Below are 12,688 nucleotides of genomic sequence, written 5' to 3' on the forward strand. Positions count from 1 at the left end.
AAATTTTCCTCAAGAAAACCTACATTAGTATAATGCTGGTGAAATGAAAATATCTTTCTACTTTATGTACTTATAATAACACTGGTGATGTTATTATGTTTTTTCATGTACAAGTGTTGACATTCTATTTTTTTAACTTACAGATTCTTTTGTGGCTTTGAATGGTAAGCTAGCATACCGTTTTTAATCTATGATGCAAACTCTGTAATGTATTGTGCATTTATCAGTAGATGGCTTCGCAATCTTCCACAAATACATTTTTTTTTACTTTCTTAAAATACATTTTGTTGAATTCCCTTCTTGTTTTTTTCATAGACATTCCAACCAGTCCTCAAGGTCGTGAAAAGTCTCGAAACTCTCTGCATGGTCAGTTTTTCCCCCCACATCTTTAGTTCTCTTGCTGTTTTAGCTCAGAGAAATTAACCCCCTTTGACCTTAGAGTTACCCTCTTGTACAAGTTCAAATATTGTATATTTTCCCAGCTGCTTCTGCCTTTCTTTGTCATGTTTTGCATTCTTGCTAGCCTCTGTAGCATTGATTCTGCCTTGGCCTTTAATTGTCTAATTAGGTTGCTATAGTTGTTAATAAGATAGAACTTGGTGCTTCAGGGCCTCTAGGGTCTTGCTGACTTGTGCATATTAGAAGAACAATCAAGGCTAATTTGAGTGGCTGCCCTTGTAGAAAGCTAAACATGGACTTGTTTTTCAGCAGCCTAGAAATAATAGATTAAACCACAATACAATGTGTTAATCATGAAGTAAAGCAAAATGCAACTTGTTTGACACAAATGTTTGCTTCTCTTTCGCACTAATCAGGTGTTTTTTTGTCATTTGTGACATCATTTTCCACCTGGGACTGATGATGAAACTTAACACCTTGCATTAGTCTTGTCAGACATGTGATATTCAGTCTGGTTTTAACAACAGACTCAAGTCTTGGTTCTAAAGTATTTTTGTTTGTTTTCACTTTTGGAAAAATGTAGAACAGAATATAGATCATTGCATTTTTTGTGAGTAACAGAGGACTTTGTAATCTTCCCCATTGAATGAGGGCAAGTTGCCTTATTTGAAGGACTGAAACAGCAAAAATGCAAACATTTTCTCTGGTAAAGACTTAAAAGTCCTGTGGCACTACTGGGGTCCATTATTCTTTGTTTTTAAGTATATGTAATCTCTACAATAACTGCTGTCCTTGTTTTGGTTTCACTGAAAATCACAGAGCAGATTTAAAATTGCACAGGGCTGTTCATATTTCTGGAACCATGTCTCCTTATTGTTCTTGAATTCTTTCTATAAAGGGACATTTTGTAAAACTGTAAATGTAGCACTGACCAGAAGAATTGTCTTACACAGCTCTTATGCTTTGCTTTATAAAGGTGGTAAATTTAAGAGTATGCTATGCAGTTATAAGTATGCACATTATATTTACAATTACAGAAAATGCTGAGTTAGAAAAAAGTATTAAAAATCCCCACAAATTATATTTTAATTAATATAATGTATATACCATCAGATTATAACTGATGCAGTATTACCTAGTTGTTAAAATTCCTCTCCTGTGTCTCCATTTTATTTGCCTTAAGGATAAGTGATCCAGAAGCAAACCGTTTGTTTATCGAAATTAGGCATCCGTTTTTTAGTATGAATGTCATGTGCTTGAAAACTGACTTCCTGTCAGGGCTGATAATGAATTATAAAATAGCCCTGTCACACTAATCTTTCAGCCTGCGGTACATTGTTAAATAAATCATTTTAATGATTATGAGTTGCAGTCTGGAGGAGTGCAGTGCTTGGTAGAACCAAAGCTAACAACACTGGCTTCAAAGGACCATTTTTCACATAGGGTGGTTTGTTAGAATTGGTTTATTGTGAAAACTATAAAGTACAAAAGGATTGATCAGTATGCAGTTTGTCTCTTTGGAGCTCGGTGTCCCCTTTTCCATCAAAGGCTTCACTTTATGCTTTAAGATTCTGTGAAAATTGCCTTTTAGGATAAAGAATTTCTTTTCTATTTCTTTCTAAATTAATAATTTGGCATCTAACTCAAAATAGAATACTCATCTGTAGACCAAAAAAAAAACCTAGACTTTTCTGCTTTAGTAAAATCTATGTAACATTTCATTCAAAATATTACAGTTTAAAATAGCATTGGTCTAGGGACAGAAAGACTGGAGTTGTGTTGGAAAGTTGTATAGTTTGTTTCTTCATTCACATCCCCTAAACACTCTACATTTGCAATATGTATTGATAGAATAATAGTAATGGAATGACTAAAAGTTAATTCCACACTGAAAAGTAGAAATGTAAAACTCAGTGTTTCAGCAGTTCAGCTAATTGCACGTATGAGATGTGCTTCTTCTCACCTGAAGGCGTAAAACAATCTTGTTTTTCTTTCTACTTTCTGTGTGAAGTTGAATTTTTACCTGTTTCCTTTCAACCAAGATACACTGTTGCAGCTCCCCACGAGAAATAATAATTTGAATTAAAAACTACTTTTAAAAGGTTGCAAAATGCACTAAATCCAACTGGCGAACTGAGTTGCTAGATTTCTAGTGGAATTCCTAAAAGGAAAGGAGCTTGTTTTGAAGGCAAGGTTATTCCATGCAGCACGCGTACTGCAGTATCCTCTCAGTCGGGGGTACCACAGTGTTCTTGTCCAGCAGCGTGTAAAAGAAGGTTTCTATAATAAAATCATGAAATGTCTTGCTGTTCATATTGCAACCTCTGTTGTGTTTCTGGCACTAATAGGACACACAGGCTTTCCTTTTCTCACCACTTCCCACACACCAGCCAAAGAGATACTTGAGGATCGGGGGCGAATGCTTGATCAAAAAGATACCGGAGCCCCCTCTGACAAGAAGGACCCATACATGGCAGGCTCGCCCCATAATCATCATGATACCAATGGTAAGGCCTTGGAATAAAAATATTATTTTCCTGTGGTTGGGAATAGAATTACAGTGTAACTGCTTCCAGCTGAACCAATATGGTTTTAGTATAATAGCATCCAAGAATACTGTAGCCCACTTGTTTCTATGAAAACCTTTATGCCTACAAAGGAATTTAGTACCCAGCTGATTCCAGTTCAAGTCTGGCTAAATTGTTTTTAGCTTCCTTTAAAAGATTATGCCATCTTGATCTCATTTTTTACAGGACATTGAATAACCTATAAGGCTGGACCCTTCTATTGGCAACATTGCCATCATAAAAGTTCAGTCCACCCAAGGTCAATTCAAGGCATAGACAATGAAGCAGCTGCAGTGCAGAGACTAAGGTTGTTGCTAAATGGGTTATTCAAAGTCATATAAAAGAATGGTTTTACCACTAATAAATTTCAGTAGAAAAAATCAAATGCCTCTGTGGGGAAGCTTGTAAATTACATTTCCTTAATTGTTTAGGAACGCAATTTAGGGCTAAAATGATATCTGCTCATTAATAATCATAACAATTACAATCTGCCAAAATAGGTGCAAGGGGAAGGACAGACAAAAGAAGCTCTCTCTCTCGGCGTGTGTAATACACATCTCCTTGAACTGTGATGCAATTAAACTGACTTCTATGTATGAGATCATCTGAAGTGACCTGAGCTTCATCAGTTTCACTTTGGGTGATGTGTTGGGCATCAGTCGATTGCAATCTCTTCTGGGATAAAGAATGGCACAAGGGTCTTATTACTTAACGGGGTCAGTTTAATCTCCCAAGCTCCAGAGGAGAAGTTATTATTGACAAGGCTGGAAGCAGTACACCTAGAGACAGGAAGCAATGGTGGCAGAGGTGACTGCATGGATATACTGCATTAATGTGTTGCGTTATTCTCCCCTTTGCCATTACCGATTCAAATTCATGCTTCACACATCATTTAGGTAAAGGCAATGGGGGGGTCTCACATTTTAAAATAAAGCCTACTCTTATTTTGTTTTATTTAGAACTAAACTTTTCAATTTGTACACATATGTGTGTTTGATTTAATTAGCAGTGAGCATTTTGTTGGAAATATAATTTTGCTGTTTTGGAGTTGTGTTGCATGGCTTTCTTCTTGCTGTTTTGGGGTATCTTTATAGACTCCCCTGCTTTCAGCCCTTTGTGTTTCATAAGCACTGTATATTCCGATCAACCCTGGTTTTTTTTTTCTGTGGGAAAGCTGTTCCCCTGGTGATCTCACTTCTGTGTGCTTTCATCCAGACAATCTTATCCTGGAAGTAAACTTAAAAGACTTGTCTTCCAGCTAGTAGGTGCATGTGGTTATGACACATTTCCAGTTCTACCTTTGCTTAATGTACTCTGAAAACCACCAAACCATGAGAACCTTAGACTTCTAATCTCTCTAAGCCAGCATAGTTTGTAAACAGATAACACCCAAACTGGGAACTCCAAAGTACCTAGAAGTAGTTGCATGCTGCTGTTTGATTTCTTTTCACCACCTTGTTGTGGTGAGGTTTTTCACAAAAAATGAAAGGGAATGACATAGACACCCTGGCTAATTTCCTAACATGTTGTTCAGAGGACCCCTAACTCCAAAAAACTAAACTGAGAGTACTTAGTGGGATGTCCTGATGTCCTGTCATTCAGATTAAAATAGCAATCTAAATTAATATTTTACTTTCCACAAAAAATAGGTTTCTTAATTATTATTATTATTATTATTATTATTATTATTATTATTATTGTTGTTGTTGTTGTTGTTGTTGTTGTTATAGTGCATTTTTAGTCATAAGATTTATCCTCAGCATGGTGTGGTTTTCAAAGTATATTTGAGCATTGTTGTTCCGGAGCAAATCTTAATGTGTGTTGTGCTTTTTTACAGTGATTTCCAGTCACATTCCCCCACCTAACTAAACCTCCCTCCCCCATCTGCTACCATTGTAATTAGTCTCCCTTCCACAGGACATTTCATCTGTTGAGATGGAATGTTCCAAGGCTTTACCTTATGTAGTGCAATTGTATTACTAACCATATTGATGCAGCATCTGTACTAGTTTAACAAAGTTGTATCTCTTTCTTGTGCGGGGGAATGAAATCTGTCCTGCTCTTTTTTTCCCTTCCCTCATCCTGTGGTCATCCTTGTATATATTTCTATTTTGTAGACTTCTCTTTGTCACCCAGTATGTCGTCTGGAGTCTTTAACTATAGTGTTGACTTTGTCAAACACCAGCAAAACAATTGATTGACAAGTATGCCGTGTATTTTGCTTGACTGCATATCATGTCCTGATCTTTCTTCAAACAAATAGCAGAACGGAAACCATACTATAAGAAGAAAATGTAAGAATCAAGAAACTTTTCAGAGACGATGATTTAGTTGCTTTAATCTTTGAATATCTCAGAAGGTTTATTTTTCAGTTCTTGTATGATAATCCTGTGTTTTTGGCCATGTTCAGGTCATATTAAATAAAATGTCATGTCTGTGATATATGGGACATAATTGCTTTCTGATGTGCAGTTAAATTGCACATATTTTTGACACTGCTCCTGAACAGTGTATATAAAAATGTGCTTGGGTGAAATCCAAGAATGAGAAGAATAAACATGAGCCAGTCTTAGTACTGGATTTCTTATTTTGCAGAAATACTATAAATTTTATTTTCTTGGAATCAGAAGTATGAAGTTTTCAACTTACAATTTTAGCTCTATTTTTCCTACAAATGAGCATGATTTGTGACCTACATTTCTTGATAGGCCACCTACCATTAACAGGTCATTATGAAAGTTAATACCAATGATATCATGGTTCTCTGTGATTTAGATCTGTGGAGCAGAAAGGGAGATACCAACTGGCTTTGATCTACTATTTCAGTACTCCAAAGCCAAAAGGTGGCTAATTGTGTGACATTTGAAAACATTTGGAAAAAAAAGATGTCAAGGGTGATATAGATTGTTTTAGTCAAAGGGACAGATTTACAAGTCTCAGAGGAAACAGGGGTTAGGAAACAGTTAATGCGAGTGATCAGGGCACAAACAATTTAGGGAATTTTAGGAATCGAGGAATTGATAAAGATTGCTTTCACACACCACTACTAATACTGATGAACCTGTCATTCTATAAATCTCAAACAGAAACTCAATGAGTTAAAGATATCTGGATCTGGAAAGGAGTCTGTGATTGCAAAGCTTCAGCAATATGCCAAATAACGTTTTTAAATATGACATTAAAAAATGTGCTTCACAGGAAGGTGGAAAGTGTAGATAAGAAATGTAAAATCAGGTATACAAATGAATAGCAGAAACATGTGTATTCACAAAGAAACATTAAAGCAGTACGTGAATTCGGGCCCGTATACTGTATATACTTAATATATAGCTAAGGAGGAAAATGAGAATGAAGCTACAATAAGTCAGGTTTGTAAACATTTTAAGAAAGGGTGGGTTTCCTTTAAGTTAATTTCTTTATTTATTAATATTTAACCATTGTCTGAACAATATTCAGCAATTCAGAGACCTCTCTCCATTGAACAGTGTATCCTTCATTTTATTGATTTTGTACATTCTGTTCACATGCAGAAGTAATAATGTCAAATAAAAAACAATATCTCCTCCTTTCCTTCAATATCTTTACTTTGTCACTACACCTCTTGTAGTCTACACATAAATGTGTAGAAAATTCTCTATTAGTGTCGGTCATCAGAAGAAACAAAGGTTTTGTTTTGTTTGACTTCTTCAGCTCCAGGATGATGCAGTTTTGTGAAATGAATGAGCACTCGTTCTACCATGGATTCCTACATATGTGAAGTTTCTCATTTATTAAAATTTTAGATTTTTTGTTGAAATGCTGCTTTAAGACAGGTGTGCCAAACGCATTTGCTGTTGTGGCCAGATTTGTTTATATCTACTTCAAGTGAACCAGAAATTATTAAAATTAAACACAACCATTATATAGTTTTATTTATTGTATTATTATTTTGGGATGTTTATCACAATGATATACCTCCTTTTAAAATTCAATTAGAAGGCTTTACATATTCACTAGATGTCAGTTTAGGAAAATGTACTCATTACCCTCTGAGTATGAGATTTGTTTTGCGTTATTAACCTTAATTATTTAAAATATCATTGTTGTGATATTTGTACACCATGTAAATCTGTACTGAAAGTTACATTGTCAGGGCATTTCAATAACTGGTGAAAATAAATGTACAACTGTATAACCCACCACTTGCTTTTCAGTCACTAGATGTAAGAATTTTCACATCAAAAGCTGTTTTCGTTGTAGCTACTTCCAGTTTTGTCTAAGTGATTTTTATAATCAAACATCCTCCTTATTTTTAACATCATGTCAGCAAAATCCATTTCATTTTAATTGATAAAATAACAAAGAAAAATTTCCCCTGGCTGTAGAACAGACAGAAGGCATTGTGAAAGAAGAGGGGTCGAAAGTCTAGAATTGACCTGCACAGTACTGTTGTTCACAGTACTTATTTGTCTTCTTAACTACAGGACTAAGTTAGATGGGCCAATTGTTATACACACCCAAGAATGTTCTTTGGTGATTCAGTACTTTTGAGGTAATAATGCGTAATATTTGGCAAAGTTCTAGACCTCAAAAATGAGTCGTAAGCTTTTACATATAAAGTAATGGAAACTTAATTTACCATTGTAAACCATGGGAGGGTGCATATATATAAATTGGTAAACTGCAGGACTGAAATGCATGTTATACAGGCTCTCGGCTAAATTATAAAGTTTTACAAACAGCTGTGATGGCAAGTGAGAAGCGGTTTGCCTTGTTTTTTTTATTAATTTTAAGATTTTTGACTTGCAAACAGAATAAACAAAATGTAAAGTTAGAAGGATGTTGCTTGACTGAAACAAACAACGAAAGTTGGAGAACACAGAACACTCACAAATCTCCTAGATATAAGTTTTATTAAAACAGCAATAAATTCACTTTAACAACTGTGTCATCTTTTGGAAACAAAACATCCTTTTGAGATCATAAGAGTTTCAGTAAGACAAAGGGTGCCAAAAGTTGTCAGGCTTGAAATTTGGAGTTTAGAGAAAGTGTGTGCTCAGGTCTCACAGATGTCAATTTTTCCCCTTTTCCCTGTTTTCATATAAAAACATGCCCCTGTCAAACTCATTGTAACAGCATCAAACATGGGGGCCAGGAATGGACAGTGATTTTAGAACCACAGGGAGTGCAGTGCATGCACAACTATACATCACTAAGGGCACTTGTGTGTAGGCTATGTGGGCTCTGAAAAAATACAAATTGAATCCCAGCCGATAGCTCTGCCCGCAACTTCCACTTGGGCCGAACAAATTGGCTTGGCAGGCCAGACCAGGCCCGCAAGCCTCATTGACACCCCTGCCTTAAGGCTATGCTGGAGCTGTAAAGTGTGCATGACATCATGAAGAGTCATGTCATTATCCAGTCATATTTTGGGCAAAGTTCCCATTGACCCGGACAGAGTCTGGACAGAGACTAAAAGTGGGAAAGGCTAGAGATAGAACAGCAAAATAATGGAGATTTTGTCTAAACATTGCAGAATCTAATGCACAGGAACCTAAAATCATACAGCATGTTGCTAAATCAGTATTTTGGTTAAGTGTATTTTTTAGTGGATTGGCATACTGAAGAATTTCATGTTGTCATTGCTGCCATTCAGTTTCATGAATTTAAAAGAAGTCTTACACAACACGAAACATTTTGGGGTACAGGATTGTAAACAAGTTTTCTTATTGGGGCTTTTCATAGAATCGTTTTATTTTACTTTTTTACCATCTATATGGTTTTGGATTCTAATCAAAGGCACAAAACCTTATTGAACACTTCAATCCCTCTGTTTTCTGTCCATTTAATTGTGAATCATTTCAGTATCTATCCATCTATCTTTTTATCTAGCTATAATGGTGAATTACAAACAAAATGCACTTGTTCTGTTTGGGAGATTATACTGGAGCATTGAATTCTTTCTTTCTTTTCAAACAATGGCTTCCAATTCATTAGTCTTAAAGTAGTAGATCAAAGTTAACAGCCTTGATGGAACCTCTGCCATTATAAAATGTCTACTTTGAAGTCCCCATAGACAGAGGGAATAGTATTTGTTGTAATGAGTAAGGATGAAGTCAAGGGATTGAAATATAGAAAGGTCTCTGTATTTTGTTTGCATGCCCACGAAGGATTAACCAGGGCATATATATTGTACTAAGCATGGGTGACCTTGGTCTGAAGAGATGTGGGAATGGTCTTAAATGCTTGTTTAATGCTGACACAGGAATTGAAAATGAGAGTAATAATTGTGAGTGTTGGTTCCTTGTTGTAAAAAAGCAGTTTACATCAGGTAAAACTTAAAAGAGCTCAGAAACCTTTAGCTGTTTCTGCATACAGTAGGTATTTTATGAATCAATGTTCATGCATATGCTGAAGTTATTATTTGCCTGCAAAAGAAAGTTCATTCCCCAGAACTTATTTCACAAAAATAAATAGGATGTGAATTGCTTGTACTTTACTTTGAGCTTCAGATTGGCTGGAAGTATTATACCTATCTGATCATATTTGCTCATGCATCCATAAAACAGAAAATCCTGAAACTCTTCTATGCTTAAAATAAACCATTTGAGTACTCCCTCTTAGGCTCAGAACTAAGACATAATAATATATTAAAATCAAGTATATGAAAACCAGTGAAGACGTGAATTGCATAATAAAGGGAAGTCTGGGTAAGGTATCCTGCACCAAATGTACTGTACATCTGTACCTCCTAAAACACCCAAAGATCAGATTAGCTGTAGTTTAGGGACAAACCTTCCATGTTGCTGTAGGTTAGGGAGATGCCTCTTGTGTTGCTCTAAGTCTGAAACACACCTTTCCTATAATCAGTGATGAACATCCTGTGTTATGTTTACATATTTTACATAATATAAATAAATGTTAAAAAGATTCTGTTTATTTCTCAAGGAAAACATTACAGGAGCAATCACACATATCAGATTAGTTACAGTATACTTGTATTTGAAAATCCAGTGTAGACCATTTACACTGTACTTTGAGGTGTTTTAGGTTGTTCCTCCAAATTCATTAGTAAGTGATCTCATATCAGGACATGCTTGCTGGCAAAAAGCATTGAAGCCCTTTCAGATTTTGTTTTTATTTTAACACAGCCTAGGGTAGAAATGTGGAATTTACCTGTATGTTTGTAGAATGTTTCACTGAAAAAGTCAAAGTGACAAAGTTGTATTGCAGCTCTATGTTCAGTTATAGTTTTGGGTGGCCTTAAGATCTGACTGTTGTGTCTACATCTGCAGCTTAGATGAGAAACAATTTACTTAGTAAGTGAAAGATTAAAATCTCCAGAGTCATTCTAGGTAAATTTTATGTTTCTTTCACTTTTCCATAATGAGAACGTTGCTTGAATTTACCCTAGAGCATTGATCCTTATTGCACTGTTCCACTTATTCTTTCCAGCAAAGATAAATATTGCCATGGGCACCACAGGACTCTTATTTCTTCATTATGAACTTGGGCTTTGACAGGCTTAAAACTTTGCCGTCACATTCACTAGTTTATCATTCCAAAATGTGAAATTCTATCCCTTAAAGATAATATGTGGAGAAAATAAATACAGAGGGGCACTGCTTTAAATGAGCATTCACAGTTCTATGTATGGCTCAGAATATATAGCGAGTATGTCATTTGAATGATAGTACGTGTTTAGACTATACATTCTGAAGTCCTCCTAAGGTTAAAACTTTAATCAAATGTATAAAGAACGGTGTTTACATAAAAAGGGCAATAAAACCAAAATCCTCTGGATTCAGCAGCTTCATTTTCAAGCTTTATATCTGTAACAAATCAGAAGCAGTGTAAGTAACTTGAGATCACATCTAAACGTTTCCAAAATGTTTGGTTTTATAATTTACGTGGGTTGAAATAAATCAGGTCTTTATTTTAGAAAAATACTTTGTTTGCATTGAACCTATTGTTTACATTGAACACTATTAAAAACATCTTGTTCTATCCATTAGACCATAGATGCAAAAATGGCTTAGGTCTAATTTTCATAGAAAACAATTAAGCAAATTTGTTGGATGAATATCAGAGAAACAAATTGCTGCCTTAAAAACTTCACTGTATATATATTGTCTTGTTAACTCAGTTTTGCTAGCTTCTTTGACAAGATTGTACAAGGCTTTTTCATCATGTAGGTAAGTTGTCCACTTTAGCTGATACTGACTATTATCATTCAGTCCAGTGAAGCAGAGAACTGAGTGACTGATTGTGGGATGAGTGATTGGCCCTTTCAGTGAATAGCCTTCTGCACTGTTTACATTCTGATGAATCAAAGAATTTGCTGGCATTTTTCTTTCTACAGATTAGGCTTTCCCTGATAATCAGGTCTCCCTTGTAATTTCCAGTTCATGGCAGCTGCTAGATCAATCCAACACAGATAAAATGAGTTGGTCAATGATCTGCATCCTTCTATTAGTGATGTCAATATGGTAAAGAGCAAGATAGTATCCCTTAACTGCAGGTGTGAGTTAAAAACTTACTCCATCCACACATTCACCACATCTTCTATATAGAGGCTATTTAGTTAATGTTTTCCCATGCCAAAATACAAAGAGGACATGCAGTTTATTTAAACAAAATCTGATGATAGCCTTGAAAATAAGCAGATACTTACTCTCCACATGCATGTCATTCTGTTACTGACTGGACGCAGATGAAAACCTAAATGTCAAAGAAGGTGACCATTTGTTATGTGTAATGGTATGAGAGGTCTCTCTCTTATGAAAATATTTTTCATGTAAATATTTTTAGCATTAAACAGATTTTGCCAGAAATATCCAGCTAGAAAAAAAATAGACATAATCTCTTCAAGCACCAAATAAATGGACTCAAGGTCAAAGGGCTTAACAGTATCCCTCTCAAGTAAAGACTGACATTGTCAAGTCATGGCAGGTTAGCTTCTCACTAACTTAAGTTTAGCAAACCACCAGATCGACATTCCCAGAAACGAGTTTTCTTTCTATGGAACGTGTGAAGTATGATCATCAAAATAGATGCCATGACATATGGTTCAACTTCACTGAAAAAGTTTTCTCTGTATTTTGAAAAGGCACTAGAAACAGAAAAATAAAAGCAGCTTTATATCAGGGATAACCAATCATTAATTAACTGAACCAACTCAGAGTATTCTCTTCCTAAACTGGTCAACTTTTTATGTTTCCAACATCCTGGTCAGCGGTACCTACCTCTGTAATGAAATATAACTGTATTTCCCGGTTTTAGTAAATATTAAATTGTTTGTGTAATATTCAAAATACTGTAATGAATCGAGGTAATAATGTTTTATGGTAATAAAGAGTATCTTGAATTTTTTAACTAAAGTTTAAAAATTGAGTTACTGTACAATATAGTAATCATTGTGAATTCTAAAATATATATATATATTTTGTCTTATATAAAATGAGTACAGTATAACACTCTGTGGAATATATTGTTCTCATTTGTTCTTTTAAGATAAATGGCAGAATTATCTTGGTATATTCACATTCTCTACTAAGTAAGTCAAAATATTTTTCATATTTCAGTTTCAATCATGCTACAATTTATAAAAATCACAATCTCCAACAACTGAGACCAGTAATAGACTTTAATTTTTTTATTTTTTATTGTAAAGCTGATACTTAGCTGCTGCTACAAATTTGTTTTGATTTACAATCAAAACATTAGATTACTATGTATGTCAA

At 35.0% G+C, this 12,688-nt stretch overlaps 1 protein-coding gene across 4 annotated transcripts in view; it reads left to right on the forward strand.

The window, feature by feature from the left end:
• sema6a (sema domain, transmembrane domain (TM), and cytoplasmic domain, (semaphorin) 6A) overlaps positions 1 to 12,688 on the forward strand; it is an 84,964-nt gene that overhangs the window by 68,001 nt on the left and 4,275 nt on the right. The window contains exons 17-19 of one of the 4 annotated variants that reach the window (XM_015368123.2): positions 144 to 164; positions 316 to 366; positions 2,748 to 2,906. In XM_015368123.2, coding sequence (XP_015223609.1) covers positions 144 to 164; positions 316 to 366; positions 2,748 to 2,906 — 231 coding nt within the window. The remainder of the gene's footprint in view (positions 1 to 143; positions 165 to 315; positions 367 to 2,747; positions 2,907 to 12,688) is intronic. The other 3 variants (XM_015368138.2, XM_015368131.2, XM_006626853.3) reach the window with 3 other exon arrangements.

Source organism: Lepisosteus oculatus, chromosome 3 (assembly GCF_040954835.1).
Source record: "Lepisosteus oculatus isolate fLepOcu1 chromosome 3, fLepOcu1.hap2, whole genome shotgun sequence".
NCBI lineage: Eukaryota > Metazoa > Chordata > Actinopteri > Semionotiformes > Lepisosteidae > Lepisosteus > Lepisosteus oculatus.